The sequence below is a fragment of the Talpa europaea genome (assembly GCF_964194135.1).
Source record: "Talpa europaea genome assembly, chromosome: 10".
NCBI classification, from domain to species: Eukaryota; Metazoa; Chordata; class Mammalia; order Eulipotyphla; family Talpidae; genus Talpa; species Talpa europaea.
Window position 1 is genome coordinate 18305105 of NC_140077.1, and position 24663 is coordinate 18329767.

Consider the following 24663-nt stretch of genomic DNA (forward strand, 5'->3'; position numbering starts at 1 on the left):
GTTAGCCCAGGAGCAAGAACAGAACCTTTTACGGGAAGAGCTCAGCTTACTGGGCGAAGCTGAAATCCTTTGTTCTACCGACCTGGGAGTACAGGGGAGAGCAGGTGCTTTCATGGCCCGGGCTGTGGAGGCCGGAGCTCAGACCTGGCAACCCCAGAGCTGAGCCCACGTGAGAGGTGCGAGCACCAGTGTCTGCCATGCAGCAGTGCAGGGCTCCTCTGATCTCCCAAGAGAAGAACTGTAGGTTTTCTCCTCAAAAGCAGCTTTGCCTAGGAAAACTTTTAATGATGGCTTCCTGCTCGAACCACAGGCTTTTAAAAATAATCCAGCTGAACAAAGACAAAATGTGGAGTCCAGGCCTCGCCTCACCCTAACCTCAGAGCTAGAGCTCCAGATCCCCCTCCGGCCTCCACCCTGGCCAAGATTTATCATGCCCCACTGGAAAATGGAGTGGGACCAGGGGCAGCAGGAGAGTGGAGGTTGGACTGAAGATCACGGAACTTCTCAAAGGCCCAAGTCAGAATCTGGTTGGACAGGGTTCTCGGGCAATCTTGGCAGCTCTCACGAGCATGGCTGAATTAGTCAGAAAACTTGGAGGCGCACGTCGATGCTGAGGAGGACCTGTGCAGTGAAGGAGAACATGCTGAGGGAGGCCCAGGGTCTCACCACCTCCCGCAGCCTCTCAGGTTCACCGGTGCCTCTTCTCAGCCCGACAGGGTGGTCACCTCCATCCCAGCGGGAGCAGCTATCTCCACTCAGCACAGCCCCCCAGACAGGATCATCAGGGAAGAAGGAGCACGGGGCTCTGCTGCTGCAGGGAGGAGGGTGGCAGCTGCCCCCAGGGTCCAGCTGAGGCATCCAGGGGGTGATTGGCAGAGCTGTGGGCAGGAGTATGGTGAGCAGGCATCTTGGAGACCACCAACAGCCTGCCACTTTGAGCCCACAGAAAGCTGCCCGCTTGGTGCCCAGCTCGGCCCCCTCTCTTCATTGATGCATTCCATCCCCTCTTTGGAGCTCCTGCTGTGAGCTAGGTGCCATCTCAGTCCCTGGGGACCACTCCAGCAGAGGGAACAGCAGAGGTTGAGATCGCCAGTCCCCCCACCTCTTTCTGCTCTGCATTCCCCCAGAGGGTGAGAGTGGGGAAGTGTTTCTCCTCCTGATGTCCAAGTGGCCCTCTGGGCAGGTTCCCTGCCCAGAAAGCAGGGTGCCTGTGGCCTACTGAGGGTCTAGCAAGTCTAGGTGGAGATGGACCCCAGCAGACACAGAAGAAACACCTCTGGGGCAGCCTGAGCAAGGACCGTGTGGAGGCAGCAGGTGCACTGCGTGGAGAGAAGCTTAAGTGAACCCGGGAAGACACAGTGCTGAGCCCCTGCATGCCTCCCTCCCCAGCTCTCCTGATGACACTTGGGGGCTCTCTCCCAGTGCCAGCAGCAGCCCTCACACAAGGCTCGTGGTCACACCTGTGACACCAGAGCAGGCAATTCTCCCATGGGGTCCTACCACACTGCATGGCCAGCTCAGCACGCTGCCCTCCAGAGGACACAAGGGCCCACTCCAGACCCTGAGGACCCACCTGCTTGTGCTGTGCTTGGTCCAGTGGCCACTGTCCACTTGGCTGTGGGACCCCCTCTTATCAAGGTCCATGGAACATCCGTTCCCCTGTTCCTCTTGGAAAAATTACGGGATGAGGTAGTCAGCCTAGTGCTCAGGGAGGCTTCACTGAGGAGTTGCCCTGGGAGCTGCCAGAAGGTCAGGCAGGAAGGATTTGAGGTACTGAGGTGCAGGAGGGCCAGGAGAGCAAGTCTGGGACAGAGAGGGGCGTGTGTGCATTCAGCCGAGGAGAGGGGGTGCTCGGGGCCTCCAGGCATTCGAGGGACACCCAGATGGTTCTCATACTTCCTGACACAGCCCCCATGAGGGACAGTCCCTCCTGGCCCTGCCTTCAGGGGCTGGGGAGCTCCTGAGGTGCTGAGGACTCTGGGCCCCAGCAATCTGGCTGCCGTTCTTGGGCTGGGAAGCTGAGAGCCAAGTTCAATGCTGAGGGTTTGGTTGAGCCACTGGAGTCTCAGCTGGCTGGCTTGGCTCCCACTAGGAGCAACAGTGAGGCCTGCTCTTTTTCTCTCCCTTCCCTGGAAAAGCCAGAAGCTGATGCAGTGCACCTTGGCAACCAGGTAGGCAAGGCCAGTCCAGGGGAGCAAAAGGAAGAGACAAAGGAGGACCTGCACCCCAACCTTGAATAACTGTTCTCTTGCTTCTCCCACCACCCACAGAGGAGAAGTATGTCACTGTGCAGCCTTATACCAGCCAAAGCAAGGACGAGATTGGCTTTGAGAAGGGAGTCACTGTGGAGGTGATCCGGAAGAATTTGGAGGGCTGGTGGTACATCAGGTAGGAGCCCCAGCAGTGGAACAGGATGCCTCTGCCACCCTGGGGCCGAGGCACAGACCCTGGGCAGCAGAGCAGAGTGGCCGAGGGCACCAGTTGGTAGGCCCCGCAGCCTGGGCTTGGCTGCTCCAAGTCTGCACAGCTGAACAACTCGAACACAGCACTCGTCTTGCAGATTCTCTGGAGACACGTAAAGCAGAACCCACACTGCAGCCAGTGGGCACCAGAGCCCCGGCTCAGCTTGCAGGCAGCAGTGCAGTCTCTTCCTGTGTATCCTGCCGACAGGGTCCAGAACATCTGAATTTGGTTTTCTGTGTCCAGCCCTGGCTGCCTGGTGTGCTCTATAGCCTGGGCCGCTGGGAGCACTGGCTTCCACAGGCCTTGCTGCAGGCTCTGTGCTCAGCTTCCACGCTGCAGGCCTGGCTCATGTGGCTGGTTGCTAGAGCTGGGGCAGAAGTAAGACTGAGCCCAGGGTAGTCAGAGCCTCTCCCTACCTTTCCCACCCCAAGGCCTAACCACACCTGCCACTGAGAACCCCATTTGGGAGGGTGAGTAGGGGAGCAGGGCGCTTTCCTGATGTTCTTGGAAGCAAATGGAACCCTTTGGGCTTTGTTCATCTCTGCCCTTCCAAGTCCTGCTCTCTGGTCCCCTCTGCCCAGGGGCAGCGAGGTGGCCTGGGCCCGCAAGGGGGTCTTGCTCACAGCAAATGTTTCCAGCTCTCTTGGAACTGGCTCTGCTGTGATGATTTTTCCCAGCTTCTCTCTTCTCTGCTTGTGGCCCATCCAACAAAATGTACCATATCTGTGGACTCTGGGGACCACCTCTTCAACACTCTCTACCTGGAACCCCCAACCAATGTTCTGAACTGGCCCCCATGGCAGGAACAGGATTGGCCAGATATTGCAAGCACTCGTGAAACATTTGTCGGGCCACCGCTGGCTGTGACACTGACATTGTTCTGTGCTGATGGGTAGGGTGAGGGTCCCTGACCACATGGCATTAAACCTTCCTATGGACTGACAGGACATCGCTGTCCTTGTCCTGTGCACGTGGTCAGGAAGGCTGAGGTAGGACAGAACTGAGCGCCTGGATATGTGTTGCCCAAAGCCACTGCCCTGACACTTTCCTGTTCTCCTAGCAATGGAAACTATAGCCAGCCCCACAGTTCAGCAACCACACATCTGCAGTGAACATCCTGGCAGGCTGGTGTCCTAAATCGCCTGCCTGGAGCTTATCTGTGAGTCTGCTGGGTATTTACAGATTTCTAAAACCACCAACCAAGTCACCCTGAGCTGGCGCTGTTCGTCAGCTCTTGTCCCCCGCGCCTACCCCTTTAGCCAGTGGCAGCTTCAACTGCAAAATCCCTGCAGTAAGGCTCCGCCTTCAGAACGCTGCCAGACGCCCCTTAAATATGTCATTTCCCAGCATTCCAGGCTCAGTGTTGATCCTCATTTCCTGTCTTTCTTCTCCATCCCTTCCCCCACCCCCCCACGCACACAAGCCCACCCCCTCTCTCCATCCCTCCTTTTCCAGTTTGCTTCCCTCTGGAGTCATTCCATTCTCCAGAGCTGGAAAGCAGATGTGAGCCGAGTTAGACTCAGACACACAAGCCACTCCTGACTCCCTCGCTGGAATCTAATTTTATCCATGTAACACGAAGGAACACAACAGGTGTTGAGATGGGAGCACTCTGGGCATTGAGCAGACCTGCCATCCCTCCAAGAGACCCCAGTCCTCATCTCTCTACAGTGTTCTAATAGGAAAATGTCGGCAGTGGCCGGCAGGTTCATCTTGAGATGCAAGAACACCGCATTTAGGCCAGACGCTGCCAGCAGCTGCTGTGTGAGCCTCTTCTACTTGCTTTGCTTCTCTGAGCTTTAGGTGTTGGCTAATTTGTCCTGTATCTTTACTAGTTGCTTTTATTGACCCCTGAAATCCTGTGCTTCACATGTACCTGTTACATTGGGAAAGCAGACAAGCCCCCTGCCTTCCATCCCATTTGCTCATTGATAGCTCCCTTCCAAGCCCCAAACAAGGGCCATGCAGGTGAGCTTGGAACCACCTGCCTGCGGGGTGAACGTTAGAAGCCACCCCCTACCTGAACTTCCAGCAAAGCTCAAATACACTGATAAACTTCAGCTTCTGCAATTGCTTTTCCTCCCTCCTAGTGAGTACCCAAGAACAAGGTCATTGGAGAGACAGGATGAGGGATTGTCAGTCACCTGGCATGGAGCGGCTGCTCCAGGGAGCCAGATGTGTCCCAGGGGGTAGATGGGAACACAGCACCCCAGACTCGGGGCCATTGGCCAGCTACTGCCGGGCAGGAAGGCAGTTCCCAGTGGGCATGGTAGAAGCACACCACCACAGGAAAGAAAGGGAAAAGCTTGTTTATGGAAGTCATCGAGTCACCTAAAATTAAGTCAGCCTTGTCATTTGCCTTTTGCCTTTGTTTAGGAATTTTTGTGTTGTTTTGTTTTGCCATGCCAAAGGTTTTCATTTTATCCAGTGGTGCATTTAGTCTTTTCATTTATGGTTTTAACTCTTGGAATATCCCATTTAGGATTTTCTCAACCCCCAAGACTAGGCAAATCTTTTTAACTTGAATTTTTTATTTAGCTATACAGTGTTAGACCAGGATCTTGCTTGATCCTAAATGGATCATCAGTGGTCCCAGATCACTCATTAAATAATCCAGCCACACCCCATTTCGTGGACTTCCCCGGGGAGCCTGTTCCACCAGCCACGCTGCAGCATTGACCCTCCTGCACTCAGCCACTCTCTGTGCAGACCTTTCCTTCCAGTGCTCTCAGTGCATCTGTCCTTCTGGGTAAATTCACAGCTACTCTATCCCTGCATTTTGTCGAAGGGAAAAAAATGAGTTTCAGGGTCAGGTACCATAGTCCGGAACTCGGTTTCACTCACCTGTGCTTCCTCCTCCGTCTCTAATAACAGCCCCCCTTTTAACCCGCCCTTTCTCGCGTCTTACCTCTAGATCACTCTATACAGATTGCTATACCGACAGTCTACCCTGTGGGCAACCCACAATTTAAGGAATTTTCGAATCTCAAGGTCCCACATTTGCCTGACTGCAGAGAATGAGAACCCACCCCAAGAGGGATCAGGCAAAGAAGAAAGAGGCAGGGGGAGAAAAGGGAATCTAGGTGTCTCTTCCACCTGTCCTCAGTTCCAGTTGTCTCCAGAGTAGAGTGAGATTCACAAACCCCTTCCAGAAGACGGTGGAGTCTCAGCTGGGTGAGGCCAGATGGAGCCTGGGGCCTGGAAGTAGGGAGCGAAGTCGGGCATGAGCACTCTGCTGACCCCCTGTCTGTTCCTCCCCACAGATACCTGGGCAAAGAGGGCTGGGCACCAGCATCCTACCTGAAGAAAGCCAAGGATGACCTGCCAGCCCGGAAGAAGAATCTGGCAGGCCCAGTGGAGATCATCGGGAACATCATGGAGATCAGCAACCTGCTGAACAAGAAGGTTTCAGGGGACAAGGAGACTCCACCAGCTGAAGGCGAGGGCCCCGAGGCCCCTATTGCCAAGAAGGAAATTAGCCTGCCCATCCTCTGCAACGCCTCCAATGGCAGTGCCCTGGGGGTCCCCGAGAGGACCGTCTCCAAGTTGGCCCAGGGCTCCCCAGCTGTGGCCAGGATTGCCCCGCAGAGGGCCCAGATCAGTAAGAGCCTCACTTACCCCGGGTCCTGGTTGCAAAGCTCTTTTTCAAGTTGGCATGAGGTGCAAGGAAAGCCACAGGGGTGTGTAGGACCCCATGTCCTCTTTTTCCTGAGATAGACTGACCCCCGACCCCAGCCTCATTCTGTCAACCGTTGTCTCATGCTTATCCCAAGAAAGGACAAAGCAATTCCTCCCAAAGCCTCTACTGGAGATAAATTACTAGAATGTATGTGCTGGTAGCATCCCTCCTTCCCTGGAGAGCTAAGAATGGGAATGGCTGGTGCAGATAAATGCAATCCCCAGGCTGTGAAATGTGGGCCCAGTCTGCAAGGCTGCTGTTTGGAGCAACAGGGGAGTGGTACACCCTTCTGGGCCTGCCCCCTCACCCCTGTCGCTTTCCACCAGTTAGTGGAAGCTAAAAGGATTGGAAGGGGTGACTTTTCCTCTCGCCACAAGCAATTTTAAGGTACATTCTTCAGGAATCTCCGTTATTTTACAGGAGAAACCCAGAGCTTGGTCACCCTCCAAATCTCTCTGCATCTCTGGGTCACCAGTGCCTTCAGTGGAGGGGTAAAGTGTTCTCTGAGGGGAAAGCTTCTGTTTGTGCCCAGCTAGCCTTCAAATCTGGAGGAAAACTGTTAGTGGTTAAGTTAGCTCTTGTGCCTGAAACCTTTTGGGCAATCAGTTGGGAAATATTTGGCGGTCGCCTTCTCTTGCCTGGCATTGTGCTACCTCCTAGAAACTCAGTAGTAAGCAAAAAGTACATTTCTGCTCCTCTGAAAATCTGATCAAGCCGTCTACCCTTTTGTCTGAAAAATGCCTCTGTGCCCACACAATATGAAACGTGCACATCATTTTAGAGGGCTCATGGCCCCTATCAGTACAGCCAAGGAAATGTAAAGGCCTGTGGTTTTCCAGCTAGTGCCTATAGTGACTGGGAGCTGGGATCCTTCCTCAATGTGGGGTGAAGGCATGGACTGCCAGGATCAGGAGGCAGTCACCTCAGGGGAGGGAAGGAAGCGCAGGGTTTTCCGGCCAGGAGTTCTGAAGCTTTATTTCTTCTAGGCTCCCCAAACCTAAGGACGAGACCTCCACCTCGCAGAGAATCCAGCCTGGTATGTGTGTTGCATTTTTGTTCCTTTTCGGGGGGTACACTGTAGCAGTCCCAGTTAGTTGAAGTCTGTTCTTCCAGAGGTTTCCCAGGGCCCTGAAGAAGCCTCCAGCTTTGTCAAGCAGAGAATGAAGGGAATCCTCAAGTCCCAGCCTTTCTGGAGGCCTGGCTGGATAGTGTCATCGAAAACTCATTGCAGTCCAAAGCAAAATAAATTCATCCTGGCCACTGCGCTGGCAGACATAAACATTTAGACTGACGGGCAAGAGTGTCCGGCCGGGGCATTGCCAGGGCCTGGAAATAGGGCCGCTGTCCAGGGACCCTGGAAGCCTTTCAGCTTTGCCTTACTTGCTTGGGACTGAGATGGGTGAGGGCACTACCACAGCCTGGGAGGCAGAGGGCAGACTGCAGCCTCCAGGAAGTGGGGCGAGGGGCAAGAACTGGCTTATGCTGCAGATTAAAGAGACTCGGTGCTGCCCAGACTCCCTGGCTTCTGTGGGTGGGTTTCTTGGTATCCAGACTATCGGGAGGGCAACTGTGCCATCAGGGTGATAGGGCTGGGGCAGCAGTGAAGGGGATGGCAGGCTGAGAGCGCTAGAACAGGGCAGTGGGAAGCATGGGACTTCAAGCCTGCCAGGCATGAGTTAATATTCCACCCCTGACAGTTAAGAACAGTGAGACCCTGGCAAGTTGCTTAAAACATACCCCTCCCCTGCCCCTCAGGCCTCGGGTTCCTTATCTGTGAGATGGGGACAGACCCCGCTGTCTCCTAGGGCTATTGGAAGCATCAAATGAACTACGTGTAGAGGGCTGGGAAGTGGGCTTCAATTTCCTCTGTCAACTGTGACTGTTTGGAAGGACTACCTGCTTGTGTGGGGGGCAGGGGGAGAGATTCCTGCTGTCACATCTGGGCTTAGCACCAAGGGCTGCTGTGGTTGGTGCCATCTGCCCTGGAGAGGGGCTAGCAGCAGTCCCTCGAAGCGTATGCCTTCCGCAAACAGGATTTTGAAGGTTTGGGCCCGGGAGATGAGCCCGTCCTTGCCCTGGCTGTCAGTCCCAGAGGAGTTTGTCTCTTTCTCCCCTCATACTTTACATGACTAAACAACAGATTCTCCTTTGCCCTCATCTCTTTTAGCCCCAGCTGATTATTTTGAGGCTGACTTAATGTTGGCAAGAATGGACTAATTCCTTCCACACTTGCCCAATGCTGGGATGGCTGAGACTGGTTGCTGCTTTCAGTCAGGCCTGGCTGAATCCTACCTGGCCAGGGTTCCGGGCCGGGGCCTGGGCCACATCTGCTCAGGTGCATGACTGCAGGCCCAGGGGCAGGGAAAGGTGGCTGAGTCGTGTGTGGGCCCTGAAAACAGCTTCTTCCTGCCCTTTGCTCACTTTGATACAGGCCGCTCTGCTGTGACAGGTAGGATTAGGACATGCTGGGCCTTGAAGGACAAGGAAAGTTCAGAGATGTAAGAGTGTTTCGGGAGGAGTGTTCAGTTCAGCTTCTACAGAAGAGCCTGGCTGGGCCAGAAGTTACATGCATTGTCTCAGTTAGCCCTTCATAGTCCTGTTCCTAGTTCCATTTTACAGATGAGGAAACTGAGGCTCAGGTCAAGGTCACTACCCAAGGCCATGCATCTGGAGAACTGCTGAGCTGGGATTGGAGCCCACATATGCCCAGCTGAAAGGCAGATATCTTCTGAGATCTTCCTAACTCTCCCCCCCACACTCACACACACACATTTTTTTAATGTTTTAACTCCTTTGTGTAATACCAGTGCACATACTAGAAACAATGGGGAGGCAGGAATTCCAAGTTGGCCTGGATAGAGACCTCAGTGGAGCTTGACTATCTGCCCCATGAGAGCAATGGTTGTCCTTCTGGTTCACTATTGGATGCCCAGTGCCTCTACCAGTGTTGCTACCCAATAGACACGCAAACAATGTTTGTAAAATAAATAAATGAGGCTCACAAGCAGGGGCTGCAGCCACATTCTAAATGGCCTTGAATGCCATGCTTGGCCACTGATGTGCTGGTGTCTAAACAACACTTAGGGGCCTCCCTGGTGGCGCAGCGGTTGTGCGCTGGGCTGCGAAGCTGCCCGCAGCCTCTGCAGCGCCGGTTCGATCCCCGGCTGCTCCCCGGCCACCGGAGGAGGGTCCCACATGGCGCGCAGACCTCTCCTGCCGCCCGCTGCTCCCCTCAGCAGTGTACTTCGGTCCTTCTGCCTGCTCTGCTCCCCGCTCTGGCTCTGGTGAATTCTCTCACCCTCCCGCGCTTCTGACTGTACCCACTGCTTATATAAATAAATAAATATATCTTTAAAAAAAAATAAACAACACTTAGGCTACCCAGCATAGCCCCCAGAGCAGAGGGTCCTGAGTTTTATCCGTTTACCGTCATCATAATGACCCACCAAAGGCTTTTCTCACCCAATCCTGTGCCTCCTGACACTCCCACCCCACCCGACAAGGTGGCTGTGCTTCCTGGCTCTGCCTCTGCAGCCACATATCACATCTTTGGGCGTAAATCTCCAAATGGCAGTGGGCACAGGTTTTGTGGCAGTGATCTCCCTGCCTTTTAAGTTTTATTTTGGGACTTATTGAGACGGCTGGAAACCAAACCTCCAGAGATGTAAGGGTGAACATTGTGTTATCAAATGATCATTTTGACAACTTTGGTCTCAGATGAATCGAGGTATTGCTAGAAAGCTTGGTCAGGAGAGCTAGCCCTGAGACTCAGGTGATAGGTGCTTCCCAGGTCAGCTGCATTCCATCTGCACCAGTGCCTTACTCCCTTACTGATCACAGGTGGATTTTGCTCACGGAGCTGTTCTCTGCCCTAGGGGTTCCAGCTGCCGAAGCCTCCAGAGCCCCCTTCTGTTGAGGTGGAGTACTACACCATTGCCGAATTCCAGTCATGCATTTCGGACGGGATCAGCTTTCGGGGTGGACAGAAAGCAGAGGTGAGCCTTACAGCAGAGGGGCGAGGGTTTTAAGAACAACCACATTTCCCATTTATGTCTTGCTGGCAACATTCCTGAGAGGCAGGTAAAGGTGCAAAACAAGACACACAGATGAGAAAGCGCAGCACTGCCACACTCAGGACTAGAACCAGGATCACGTCTTTACTCAGTGCTGCCCTCATGGTCACAGTCCCCAAGACTAGTGCAGAGACTTGAGGTGGGTCTGAAACTAAGAGCTTCCTTGGTCAAATGAGTTTGGAAGACAGTGAGTTAAACAAAATCCAACCATTTCTGTTTTAATTGTAGAACTTTTCAGGGCCTATGATAGGGGGGTGTCACTGCATATCTGAGAGGGGCCTAGAACAGGCCAGGCTTTCTCTCATGGGGGCTCCTGAACACCAGGATTTGGCAGAATCTGCTAGAGGAAGTGCTGCTGTTGGGAGGATATAGCAGGTCCCAGAAGGTTCTGGAAGGTCCTTGGGACCAGGTCCTAGCCTCTCTCACCACAGTCACCTCTGGTATTTGATACAGTCACTTCTGACAGGCTCTAATGATTTCTGCAAAAAAAGGAGTTAAGAGATCCTAGCATAAATGGCCGTGTCTTAGCATTTGTGAATTTCTGCTTTGTAGCCAGAACTAAACATGGCATTTCAGGCACAGAGAAGATCTGTTACTGGTCATTTCTCTTGAGTAGTTTTGTGTAGTAATGGAGTTAAATCCCGCTAATACATATAAAGCTGTCATAAGATCAGTTGCGTGTTCTGTGCTTATTGACAAGGTGATATCCCTAGTACAAATGTTTTCATTCACAGATCTGGAACCTGCAACCAAATTTCCATGAGCGGTCACTCTCTCAGCAGCGCTTGGGTTTCCAGAAGTGCCTACAAAGCTCATAATATAACATACTTTGGTTCTGCCTCAGTTTGAGCTATAGGTACAGGAATGGGCAGGGCGAAGGATGGGATATAGGACTAAAGGAAGGAGAACAAACTCTTTCTTTTTTGCTGGGGGCTGCAAATGGCTGATCTCAGAGCTTCCCTTTGCCCTTCTCTATCCATTCTTCTTTCTGTGCCTCTCCTTCCCTGGAACCAGTGTTTTTATGCTTCCTGTACCCTATCACTTCCTCCACTGGTGTCCTACAATCCAAAACTCTCTCTCCTTTCATTCCGCAGTTCAAATTAACCCCAGCACAACCTTTAGCCAATCTCAAATAACAGCTGAGAATAAGAAGTTCCTTGAACTAACTTATACTAACATGGAAATGACTGTAAGTCCCTCATCCTTCCCACAGGAAGTCACTCAACCCAAAGAAATCTCTTCAGCTAGTGGGGTTTCGATGGGATGCCATTTGCAGTGAAGTAACCACGGGGCAGTAGGGGGATACCAGAGAGGTGCTCTCAAAGAGCTCTGGCCTCAGACCTCCTTGTACCTGCCCATGCAACTCACCTACATCTCTCCGTTCTCTTCTGACCTAAGAGACCCTTTCAAGAGTCTCCAAGGGAAGGCCTAGCAATAATAGAGGTGGAAGGAGGTAGGAGTGGTGGAATAGCGGTTTTTAAATACATGTAGGTTGGTATCCTTAGGGACTAGGAACAATGTGTCTAAGTGCAGTGGCTAAGGAGCAGAAGCAGGGTCTGTAGAGGAGGCCAGTTCAACCAGGGTGTTGACAGACTTGGAGGATCAGGGGAGCGGGTCTGGGACAATAGGAACGTGTCCTCCCACCCCCCTACCACCAACTTGGAGATGATAGAGTCCTGGGTTTGAACTGACTAGCACTTCCTACATTGGGGCCTGGCTGTATACTCAGTGGCTCGGTTTGCTCATCTGTGAAATGGAGAGATTGTCCCCTGGAGCCAAAGTAGAAAGTCTAGCTGCACATAGAGCCCAGAGATCACCCCAACTCACCGGCCCATCCTCCCCTTTCCCTAGGTTATCGATAAGAACTCAGGAGGCTGGTGGTACGTGCAGATCGGTGAGAAGGAGGGCTGGGCCCCTGCATCCTACATCGATAAGCGCAAGAAGCCCAACCTGAGCCGCCGAACGAGCACACTGACCCGGCCCAAGGTACCCCCACCGGCTCCCCCCAGCAAACCCAAGGAAGCTGAGGAGGTTCCAGCGGGTGCGAGTGAGGGCCAGGACTCCCCACTGAAACTCAAATATGAGGAGCCTGAGTATGACATCCCGGCCTTTGGCTTCGACTCGGAGCCAGAGCTGAGTGAGGAGCCGGCAGAGGACAGCGGCTCTGGGGACAGGCGGCCCTCCCAGCCCCGCAGGCCCTCGCCTGCCTCTTCGCTGCAGCGGGCCCACTTCAAGGTGGGTGGGTCTTCAGAGGACGTGGCCCTGGAAGAGGAGACCATCTACGAGAACGAGGGCTTCCGGCCATGTGCAGAGGATGCCCTGTCAGCCAGGCGCTCCTCCCGGGACAGTGACTCCCCCGGGGGCTCCCCACTGTCCCTTGCTAGGAAAAACTCCCCCAAATCAGGCTCCCCCAAATCTTCATCGCTCCTAAAGCTCAAGGCAGAGAAGAATGCCCAGGCGGAACTGGGGAAGAACCACTCCTCGGCCTCCTTTTCCTCGTCCATCACCATTAACACCACCTGCTCCTCCTCCTCCTCTTCCTCCTCCTCCCTGTCCAAGAACAGTGGTGACCTGAAGCCCCGTTCTGCCTCGGACGCTGGCATCCGCGGCACTCCCAAGGTTGGGGTGAAAAAGGACACTGACCTGAAGGCCGGACTGACCTCCTGTGCCCGGGCCAAGCCTTCAGTCCGGCCCAAACCATTTCTGAACCGAGCAGAGTCGCAGAGTCAAGAGAAGATGGACATCAGCACTTTACGGCGCCAGCTGAGACCCACAGGCCAGCTCCGGGGCGGGCTCAAGGGCTCGAAGAGTGAGGATTCAGAGTTGCCCCCCCAGACGGCCTTTGAGAGTCAGAGTGAAGGGTCCAGGAGAGGCTCGGCCGACCTCATCACCCTCCCAGCCAACACACCCCCGTGTCCCACCAAGAAGGGGCGAGAAGGGCAGCCCACCTCCTACGTGACGTGCAGTGCCTACCAGAAGGTCCAGGACTCAGAGATCAGCTTCCCCGCGGGCGTGGAGGTGCAAGTGCTAGAGAAGCTAGAGAGCGGCTGGTGGTACGTGAGGTTTGGGGACCTGGAGGGCTGGGCCCCCTCCCACTATTTGGTGCTGGGTGAGAACGAGCAACCTGACGCCTCTGGCAAGGACGCCGTGACCGCCAAGAGCAAGCAAAACGAGGGCAAGTCCGACAGCCTGGAAAAAATTGAGAAGCGGGTGCAAGCGCTGAACACAGTCAACCAGAGCAAGAGGGCGACGCCGCCCATCCCCTCCAAGCCCCCCGGGGGCTTCGGCAAGGCCTCGGGTGCTGGCGCCGTGAAGATGAGGAATGGCGTGCGGCAGGTGGCGGTGAGGCCGCAGTCGGTGTTTGTGTCCCCGCCCCCCAAGGACAACAACCTGTCTTGTGCCCTGAGGAGGAACGAGTCGCTCACAGCCACAGACGGCCTCCGGGGTGTCCGCCGGAACTCCTCCTTCAGCACCGCGCGCTCCGCGGCCGCCGAGGCCAAGGGCCGCCTCCCCGAACGGGCCGCCAGCCAGGGCTCGGACGCGCCCCTGCAGCCCGCCCAGCGCAACGGCCTCCCTGTGTCCCCTGTGCGCCCCAAGCCCATCGAGAAGTCCCAGTTCATCCACAACAACCTCAAAGATGTATATGTCTCGATCGCGGACTATGAGGGGGATGAGGAGACGGCGGGCTTCCAGGAGGGGGTGTCCATGGAAGTCCTGGAGAAGAACCCCAACGGCTGGTGGTACTGCCAGATCCTCGATGGGGTGAAGCCCTTTAAAGGCTGGGTGCCCTCCAACTACCTTGAGAAAAAGAACTAGCAGAGGGCGTGGGTCCTTCCAGCCTCCGTGTGGATGTGGTGAGAGAAGACAAAAGGGGAAGGGAAGGTGGGAGGGGGGTGGGGGGAGGCCAACCTTAAACCCTGCAGAATATGTACCTTCAGAGATGCCCCCCTCCAGTCTGTCCTCCAGGTGGAAGGTGGGCTCTGGAGGGGACACACGTCAAGCAGGGATGGGCAGGGGACCAGCGGCCCCATGTGCACTTTGATGACTTCGCATCCGGAGCCATTTGGGATAGACCATGTTGTGCCTGGGCCACAGATCCGGAGACGATGTGGCCATGGGGGCCCAGCCCAGTTTCCGCCACCGGCGTCTTGCCACCAGAGGTAGCCCTTGTATCACCCCGATCTGTATCTGGGAATGGTGCTTGTACCCCAGGAACTGCCTCGCCCACTGGGGTGGGTGCGCTGGAAGACAGGCAGCACCGACTCTGGGGCTGGGAGGCATCTCCTGTGAGCGCAGCCTGTCCCTGGGCCAGGCCACTGTCTATGCTGTTAGTTGACGTAAAAGCAGTTCTGCAAGTGCAGCAAGGACCCCTTTCTTAGCTATCACCACCCCTGACCTTGGGAGAACCTGCCCTGCCCTGTAGAGGGCCACCAGCCCCAGAGTTTGCCGAGGGTAGCAGCAAAGCCATTGGTCTCTTCAGTCTGCACAGACTTTATTTTGGATATTTCTGGGGAGCGGAGGTTCTTTCCTTTGCATGTTTTCGAAGAGGTTCATTGATTTGGGGTGTCTGTTGAGCCTTCGGTTTCGGTGTTATTTTAGGAGTCGATTGGGGCCCTAAGGGCGGTCAGCCTCACGGGAGGGGATTGGTCGAGGACGGGGCTCTTCTGTCCTGCCCTGGCGGGGAGGTGGTTTGTCTTACGTTTCACAATCTTCCTTTCCACAAGCCAAAGTCGTTTCATTTGGTTCCCACGGTGCAGGCAGCAGCAAGTGCGGTGCTTGCCGGAGGGGTAAGAGGCTGGGGAAGCCCCAGATCCCATAGGGGGCAAAGCACAGACACTGCTCTGATTCTTGCCCAGCCTCGATGGGCACACCTCTCCCCAGGAGGGAGGAGGGTTTGTTCAGGAGAAGAGAACACTCCCTGCTGCTGGTTGACAGCCTTCTGCGTTCAGTTCTCCCGCCTGGGCAGGATCGCAAAGCTTACATGTGAACTGTGGAGAAGCAACCAATGCCCCTACCCTAGGCTCAGGGGACCCCAACTGGGCCCCCCAGGGCCAGACTGGAGCAAACACCACCAGCCACCCCCCTGGCCTACAAGCGATGCCACAGGTGCCCAAAGAGATGGAGGACCCCCGAGCCAGGAGCCGACCTGGTCTTCCAGAGGGGCGGTGCCCCTACAAAGAGAAGCAAAAGAATAAAGTCCCTGTCAACTTTGGGTTGTGTCTTTCAATCGTTGAGATTTCAGAGGGGACCCTCTAAAAGCCGAAGGGGCTTCGCCAAGGACTCACCCTTTGCTGGGAGTGGATTTCCACACGTGCCTTTGATTTCAGAGAGACGAGCTTCACAGCCATGGATTCAGCTTCCAGAATACTGGACTAAGGCTTGGTGTTCTCCACAAAGGAGGCAAGGTCTTCCCCCACCCCGCTGCCCATCCGGGCAGTATGTTCTGCCTGAAGATCAGCCCGGGACCCAGCGTCTTGGTGCCTTCAATACCCCCACACCCCAAGGCCTTGCGCGGCCACCTCCCCCTGCCCTGGCCCCTCCCATACACTGAAGACTGGCAGCTACAGCAAACTGCTCGAGTTCTTTGTCGAAGGGTGGGCCATGGCGAGATCATTTTGTTTCCTTTTGTTTTGTTTGTCAGTTTGTTTAACATTGAAATTAGTTATTTTCTTCTGCTGGACAGTACTAAATAGAGCAGGATGTTGAGTTAATCTGCTAGATTGCAGTACTAATGGTAGTGGTTTAGTGTCTTCATAGTTTTATTATTTGGACTTATTTGAACAATAATGATAAAGAAGTGGTTCATTATTTTTTAATTAATGCACTTTAATAAGTAGAATGGAAAGAAACCCAGAGAGCAAAGTGCATTACTTAAAGATGCAGTATATACTTTTCTCATTTTTAAACAGCACATATTTATTAAAAGAAAAAAAAGTAATTTATGAGTATTTAAAATAAAATTTAAAAGTAGAGTGACTGTCGGGTTAAAGGACCTTCCACGTAGCTATCTTCCAGGGGGAAGGCCCCAGCGGCCTCACTCCTCGTATGTCTGCACTGAGCCAGTTCAATCAGTCAAGTGCCAGCCAGGCCAGGAAGGAGTGCAGGACACAGCTGCCATGCGCAGAGCATCTCAGTTGGACTGGACCACACTGCTCCCCAGAGCCTGCCTTTCCCTCCCCTTCCTCACTGTCTGCACGGCCCCCTGGGGCTCTCCACCACCCCCAAGGCCCCTGTTCTCCCAGTTCCCCCCCCCCCCCCCCCCGTGCTCTGAGTGGTAGTCATTAAACATGACCTTGAAGGTCGTTGCTCTCGTCCTATTATTGCCAGCCCAAAGACAGACAATTCCTCTCCCCAAGGCGCGTAGCTAGTTAGCGGCAGGGCTCCCCACTGCAGCAGTCCTTGCGCTCCCCCCACCCACAGCGTGGTTTAGTGTGCGGTCGTCGGTCGGAGTGTTTACATTGTGACATCCAGCCCTCGGGATGGCTGGGAGTTGCTCAGGCATCCAGGAGAAGTGGGAACTGCTACCACCTGGTGACGGCATGTAGATTTGGGCAGTGAACAGGGATTGCCAGGCCCCATCTTTACACCTCACCCCTCACATCGCCCCCTAACTCACATTACGGCACAAGCCCAAAGAGAATAGTAATACTTGAAGCAAGAAGGGTGCATGCCAGTCCCTCTCAGTCATGGCCAGCGAGTGCCAGGCCTTGTGCCCCTGGACTCCTAGCTCTACCCGGGGCCGGAGGCCTTTCCCTAGAGCTACTGAGCTGCTTTGTGATGTTGGAGAGCTCTGCCAGCAGCAGTGGAGCGGGCAGGGGGCCTGCAGCTCTGACCCATCTGGAGGAAAACCAGATCGGACTAAAAATGGAAAAATAAAAATGAAATCTCAGCAGTGTCCAAACCTAGTTTTCCATTACTTGTGATTGAAAATGTGAAATGACATCGTATTGCTGTATACTGCAACTTTAATCATAATGAGCCCTTCTGAGGTCATTATTGAGGTTTATATAATGCCCGAAGATGCATCGTTTGGTGCTTTTTTCTTTCAGTTTAAACTTTTTTCTTGTGTTTCAAGGGGGAAAATGTCTTCATCTCTCTCCCACTTTACAACAGGCCTGGCTGGGCTCCCTGGCCCTCCATGCTGTTCCCACTAGGCCAAGGGGCCATGGGGGTAGCAAGAGGGCGCTGGAAGGGTAGCCTGAGCAGCAGGTGTGCCTCCTGCCCCTCAGGGTTTTCCCCTCTGGGGGCTGTAGCCAGGCTCTCTCCAGAGCGCTCTGTCCCATCCACCCCTACCTGGCCCCAAAGGCTTTACTTTCTTCCTTGGTTCTGTCGTGACGAAGGCATTATATAGAATCGTTTAATCACTTTCAGATGTTAGAGCAGCATATTTTACTGGCATTTATATCCATCGCTTTCCTCAGCAAGGCATGTTACTACTTTTATCATCTAAGGAGAAAATACAAGGGAATTTCGGTCAAGCATTATTTTCATATTACTAGTATTTGCAGAGTAGGCGTAGAACTATTTAAGTTTAGACCTTGGTTTGGTAGTTTGTTTTGTTTTTAAGGAAAAAAAAAAAACCAGATAAAGTAACCCCTATTTTTTTTCTGTTTTTGTATTTAATATATTATTTCTTTAAGGTTACTCACTTCTCCCACCTTCTCCAAATACTTTGCATTCTCAATAGAAAATGAAAACAATCTGAGAGACAGGAAAAGTGCAATATTATCAAGAGGGATGCCAAGGCTTGTTGGGACAGTGGTGGGAGGCCCAGGGGCACGGTCAGCCGAGGGGGAGGGAGGAGGCGGGGCTCCTGGGTAGTAACTGGGCGTCAGGCAAGTGGCCTGGTAGGTAATGATCTCTAGCCCCGCTTCTCTCCCCCTCTCCTGCCCTGGCAAGGTAGCAGGGGTCCCCTCCAGAGGGTAGCCCCTTTTCCTACTGGGTCTCATCTACCCAGAAGAAAGGGATTCAGGGAAACGGCCTGGGGTTCTTGAGACTTCCCAGGGCCCTAGCCCTTAGAACAGAGCAAGGGTACCCAAGAACCCTTCCTGGTCTTCATTCCCGCTGTTTTTCAGCCAGCTGCACAGAAAGACCTGCCTAAAAGTCACTCCCGGCAGCCCCCTCTCACCCCAGTCTGCTGATGTTTGGGCCATGATCCTTTTGATGTATGTCTGAGTCTTTCTAAAACTATGTAACCTCAGTTCAGTTTATGGGCTGGAACCCTAGATGTAACCAAATCCTTTTTAGGGGATGTGGGTGCCTACATACCCCAGTCAGACATTGATTCCCCCAAGCCTGCAGCTAGCCTGGTGCTGTGCCCCGGCCACCCATTCATCTCAATGACTTCAGCCTGAGGAGTGAGCCCTGCCTCTGCGCAGCACCCCCAAACAGTCCCAGAGGGTCTCAGAAAAGTTTGAGAGACCCATTCAGGTCTCTGCAGACAGAACTTCCCAGCGTAGGTACCAAGCCACTCTCCTCCTAACCAGCGCTACCAGGGAAAGCAGCAGGACGGGAAGTCTGGGCCTGAGCCCTTGGAGCTTAGTCCCTTCTGCTTCAGTACTGTATGCTTGCTGCTCTGACCCCTCGGCTGGTGAATTTGTGGAGAGATGGAGCTGTGTGCCAGAGTGAGACTGGCCTGTGGGGAGAAGTCTGGGAGTTGGGGGGTGTCTTTCCTTGAAGAGTACACACCTATATGGCCAAACTTTGAGAATCTCCGTGCAGCACTTCTCTGGAAAGAATCATCCACATCGCTAAAAAATTGATTCCCTCGCTTTTTTGAGGGCTGTGTGTTGTTAAGTGTGTATGTGTGTATGTGTTTGTGTGTGTGTGCACTCTTGCATACACACATGTACGTGTGAGTTGGTGATTTCCCACTTGAACGAAATAACATGGGGTTAGAGAAAAAAATACTGGGCAAGCTGTCTCCATTGAACAAGTCCTTGGCATTGGGCAGGCCCCACGGGACTGGCAGCTTCTGGCAGCAAGTATGTGTTATTCACACACATGATTCTGGCTGGAGAGTGCAATGTGTTTGGTTTGGTAATTATTTTTGTTAAGTATTTAGTTTGAAACTTCACACTGGCATTAACAGATCTAGCAGCAGCAGCCTAGGCCATCATCCTGGCTCCAAAATGAAGATGCAAAAGAGATGCCACTGGGTCTAGAAGCGCTCTGGTTAACCTGGGTCACCCCTGCAGAGGTGCTAGCTAGCAGGCAGGCTCCCACCATTCCCATGTATGTGGACACTGGGAGTCCTCCCAGAATAAAGCTGCTGGCCCTTGGTGGTGTGTTTCTGGGCCAGGTCAGGAGCACTGGTTCACGGTGAGCTCAGCATACCTGCATATGCATCTGCATCACCGCCTGGGTCTAGACTACAACCCCAATGAGCACCTCATGGGAATAGTGTAGCGGGCTCCCCTTCAATCTGACTGAGCTTTTTGCCTATATCATGATCCATTTGGAGGCAGCCTCATGCCTCAGTGATTCTCAAGTTCTGTGAATAAAGCCAGTGACAGAAAAGGGGTCAGTGACCTATAGCCTCGTTTCAGAAAAAAATAGTTCCACTGATTTTAGCTTCCCTTCTGTTTTGTCCTACCTGGGAGGTGATTACCACACAATCCCTCTTCCCCAATCCTATCTTTTTAATCTTGAGTTTGCACTTGACCTTGACAATCAGTGACAGTCAACCCCTACTCCCATTCCAGTCCTAGAACTTAGTGGCCTTAAAAAATGGGCCCCTGTGCTGAAGGACCTGCCTTCCTCCCCGTTCCATCCTGGCTCATGGACCCAGGAGGCGAGAGAGAGAGAATTGGTTTCAAGCAAAAGGACAGATTGAGCATGTTGGAGGTGAGTGAGAAGCACGTTGGTGAGCTGAGCGTGTGCATGTTTGGGGTGGCTGGGGCCTACCAGCCCTTTCCTGGGAAGGAGGCTTCCAGAAGAAGATGTCTTGTAGGCAGAAAAGAAAAAGGTAGAAGTCTAAGAGAGGGTGTAGAGTCTGGCATTTGTCTTTACTAGAAAGAAGGAGAAGTAAATTTTGTTTCAGAAGAGAGTTGAGGAGGGAATGTATTGATTCAACACCAAGGGTCTAGCCAGAGCAGGTTGGAAAAGCCCCAAGATTAGGCCAGCAAAGAAGTGGGCCCAAGGAAGCAGCTACTTGCTGGGTCACAAGCAGGGTCCCCTGCAGGTTTGTAATAAATGATCACAGACTTAGTGGGAAGGGCTAGGTTGCCAGCAACAAACCAATCTTTGAGTTTAAGGCCTTGGTTCCAGAACACTCACCATCTCCCAGGTTTTGCCCACTCCCCTTTGTCCAACCCAGACCTAGCCTCTCAGGTTGCCTGACTCAGTTAGAGCCCACTGCACAACAGGCCATGCAGTAGAGACCCCGGATGCCCAAATTGACCCCAGGGTCCAGACCCCATGGAAGGAAGAGCCCTGAGAGGAAGGCCATCTCTTAACTGTTGGCACCACTGGAGAACTGTTGTTCTCCAGTGATACCTGCAGGGGCTGTTTACTAAGCCTGCCTCACCAGCATGAGTCAGGTGGCTAGGTACAGTGCACTCGTAAGTGGACAGGCCCCTTCATTTGTAGTGACTGTCACCAAGAATCTTAAGTGTTTTAGTCCCCCCAAAAAAGAATGGTAAACAGAAGCCACCATTCTTTAATCTGCAACAGGTTTTCTTTAAACCCAGGACACGGGGTGAGGAAGGGATTTACTGAGGGGTCTGCAGGAAAGTGACTTCTGAGGGTGGCAGATGTGAATGGCAGGCCCTGGGGAGTGGGTACATGGACTGCGTGGTGAACGCAAACTGCTGGATATCTTGTGAGGCTCCAGACGGCTGGGGAATTCCTCATGGTGTCCACTTAGCTCCTCCCAGCTCCTGGTAGGCTCTGTGGGGCCAGAAGGAGGTTGCTCCCTCTCCCCTGTCAGCAGAACAACTAAAGAAAAGGACATTGAATTTAGGATGGTCAATTGACTGCTAAAAATTTTCCAATGGTGGTGCTAAACTATTTTCATGTTTTTAGCATTTTTAATAGTGGGTTTTTCTTTTTAATGTTCTCATCACAAATGCAGTGTCCATGGGGGAGGGACCCAGCTCCTTGGCCTGCCACTTTCCAGGTGTCCTTTATCACTTTGACGGGACTCGTTGGTCTGCAGAAAAAGCTCTGTTTTGGCATGCTTCTAGACTGTAAGATTTGGGTTTTGTTTTGTATTTTATGTTTACATGCATCTTGTATTTCCTTGAGAACTAAATAAAGTTTTTGGCCTTTTTAACGGAACAGAATCATCTCTTAATTCTCCCTGCCACCAGAAAACCCATCCAGCTCAATTGCAAAAGCCACATTATCCTGAACGCAGGCCAAACTGCAGAATGAGGGTGTGGGTACAGGTAAGTTCCCAGCTCTATTGGTGAGAATGGTGCTCAGGCTCCTCCCCCCACCCCACCCCCCTGAGAGAAAGAGGGGCACTTTGGAAGATGTGGCCAAGGCTTTGAATGATGCAGATCTTGAGGCCAGATGGCCCTTCCCTATTCAGCTGGACTCTGGTAAGCAGGGCTGGAAGGGCCCGGTGTAACAAGCAGCCCCTACCAGTTCAAGGCAGAGGCTAGGCAGCCAGAGCATCATCCAGGAGAGGGGGATGGCACTCACCGCCCCCTACACCCCACCCCCAGTGCCTCCGAGGCCTGACCTGCCAGACGAACATGAATCCCGCATTGTGCCTATGCCCCTCGCCCACTGCAGCTTCTGTAGCCAGCCAGATGTATACGGCACATCTATAGATTTCTCTAAAGGTCTCTATCCAGAGGCTTCCCATTTCTGCCCAGCCGTGCCACCCACTTGGCATAGACTTCTCCTCCTAATCAGGAGCAGGGGTTTGAACCTGGGGCAAGGGATGCCGAGGCAGGTTCTGGGTTGCTCGGCACAGCCCTCCATAACCGGAGCAGAGGGCCTGCCATCTCCCGACTAGCCGCTAGGTGGCGCTGCGACTCCACAGGGTTTTTGCAGGCCCGGTTGCAATCCCTGCGGTTCAACCTGGGGGGGTGGACGCCGCCCCTCGGGCGCCAGCTGCCCCAGGCCCAGCCAACGCGGCTCCTCACAGTTCTGGGAGCAGAGGCCATCAAAGGGCAGTGGCTTCGCCGTTTCATTGAAACAAGGTTCACCTGGCACTTCAGTCCCTGTTGTCCAAGTCCCAAGTCCCGTTCCAGCCCCTCCACTTGATTCAGGGCGGCTTCCCTGAGCGTTGACTCCGCTCCTCTCCAGGACACCCGGCCCTCCACCGCCACCACGCCCCCGGCACACACGCACAGGCTGCAGAAGCGCGCGTGCAAGCTGGCCCGCCCGCGCCAGCCGCCGCACAGCACAGCACAGCACAGCACAGCACAGCACAGTCCTCAGGCCGGTACGAAATCACCTTTATTCACAATCACAGCGACCCGAGTTCACAAAGGAGGCAGCAGCTGCCCCCACACTAACAGAGACACAATGGACAGATGGCTTCCGCAAGCCACACAGCCCCAAAGAAATTAAGAGCTTGCTTTGTCTCTGAGATGGGGCCTCTCACTGAATGGGGGCACCACCCGCCAAATCACCCACTCCCACAGAATAGACTCCAGGGTCAGTGACTGGGGAGCAGAGACCCAGAGTGGGACCGTGACTCCCCAAAGGCCCACGGCGAGGCGGGCACAAACAGGCTCAGCCTGGTGCGCTCCCACCATGCCACCCCCAGCAGTCCCTCAACAACAAACTCCGAGAATCACCGGGAAAGTCCCCCTCCCCAACAATCCCTTTACAGAGGTGGCAGCTGAGGCTGAGAGGGACTATGACCCGGCACAGGCCACACCACTGGTCAGGGGCCAGGTCCAGAATCCCCTGCTCTGTCGGTCACAGAGGGTCTCCGGTGGAAATACAAAAGCCATCTGAGGAGCAGAGGGCTGGACATTTGAGGATTGGAGGACACTGGACCAAGACTCAGAGCCGCCCCAGCCCACACCAATCAGGACAGGGTTTAGGGCTAAGGTGACTATGGCCTAAGAGCAGGTAGGGGACCCCTCACCTAAGAACCAGGATGAAGCACCCAGTTCCTTCCCTTCCATCTTTCCCGGTGGTCAAGTACCTTCTCTGCCTCTGAGACGGGACTCCCGACAGAACAGGGGCTACCACCTGCCCGATTTCATCCCGCTCCCACAGAAGGAGACTCCAGGAGTGGTAGACTCTTTCCTGAGAACAGATTCCCCCAGCCCTAGTTCCCTGATCAAAGCTGGGCTCCCCACTACTGCCTTCCCAGAACTGACTGTCCTCAGGGAAGGGGGATCTCCACAACCTCCTGAAGTGCTTGCGTCAACAATGATCACCCAGCTCCGGCCAGCCCAGGGCATTATGGATGCTTGGCCTGCTTTCTTATAAAATGGACATACTTTACCAGGAGGCCCTTCAATCCAGCCCCTTTTTATGGAGTTCCAGTTCATGGTAAGCAGAGCTATGGGCCTTGGCTGGAGTCTGAGGAGATTCTGAGTGATAACTATCTTGGTTGCCTGCTCTCATGCCCGTATATAAGGGCAACATTTCTAGGGGCCCAGAGGATAGGAACTCACCCACACAAATACAGAAAACAGAAACTCCAAATAAATAAATAAATTAAGGGGAAAGGCTGGTCTTCCCGCAGGGGGCCTCTCCACCGCTCAGAGCCCTGGCCTCTCCTGGGCACGCCGCAGGCGCTGAGCATCGCCAAGCCCAGGACAGCACTGAGATGTGGGAGACAGTCACAGGAGTAGATGCAAGCCTGTTTTGAGACCCTGACAAGAGACGGACCCTGCTCTCCGACCACATGGGGACAAGCTGCCCACACTCGGCCTGGGCAGCAGCATTCAGTGAGATGATTGGAGCGAAAGGCGGTACCAGGAAGGGAGCCTCTTCTTCACAGGCAGGGCAGAGGCCCAGGGACCCAGAACCCCAAGCCGTCTGCAGCCCATCTGTCCACCCGTCCTGGGTGAGCAGGAGAGGGCCAGGGCATGGAGGCTGCTGCAGCGGGGCCGGGTGAGAGGCATCCACTGGTCTTCTGGCCCCTGGCTCCCATGTCCGAGGGGCAGGGAGGGGAGGAAGGGTAAGGTAGGTACAGGTCAGAATAAGGAGCTGCCTGCCCAGGGCAGCTGTGGAGCAGGTTGTGCGCTGCTCACGGGCAGTTGGCTGAGGGAGCAAGTGGAGGCCAAAGTCCCTTCTAAAGTCTACTAGCCAAGTCACTTGTCCTGGCTCAAGGTCATGTCTGCCCAGAGCAAGGGACACGTTTTCTAATTCTCACAAAGGTGCTACATGGGCGACAGGGGCCTCCTAGAAATCTGCCCAAGATGGGGAAGCATCAGGACAGGCTGAGACCCCAACCTGGCTCCTCGGCATGCAGGGGAAAGCTGGGTGCAAAGAAGACAGGGAGAATGTGAACAACTCCCCTCCCCT

General features: G+C 54.0%; 1 protein-coding gene across 4 annotated transcripts in view; it reads left to right on the forward strand.

Moving 5' to 3' along the window:
• Nucleotides 1-14031, forward strand: part of SH3PXD2A (SH3 and PX domains 2A) — a gene marked incomplete at both ends in the record, with an annotated part of 203516 nt that extends 189485 nt beyond the window's left edge. For all 4 annotated transcript variants that reach the window (XM_084244648.1, XM_084244650.1, XM_084244649.1 and 1 more), the window contains 5 exons: nucleotides 2271-2388; nucleotides 5727-6064; nucleotides 7129-7178; nucleotides 10018-10137; nucleotides 12067-14031. In XM_084244648.1, the coding sequence (XP_084100774.1) occupies nucleotides 2271-2388; nucleotides 5727-6064; nucleotides 7129-7178; nucleotides 10018-10137; nucleotides 12067-14031 (2591 nt within the window). The remainder of the gene's footprint in view (nucleotides 1-2270; nucleotides 2389-5726; nucleotides 6065-7128; nucleotides 7179-10017; nucleotides 10138-12066) is intronic.
• Nucleotides 14032-24663: the final 10632 nt, after the last annotated feature.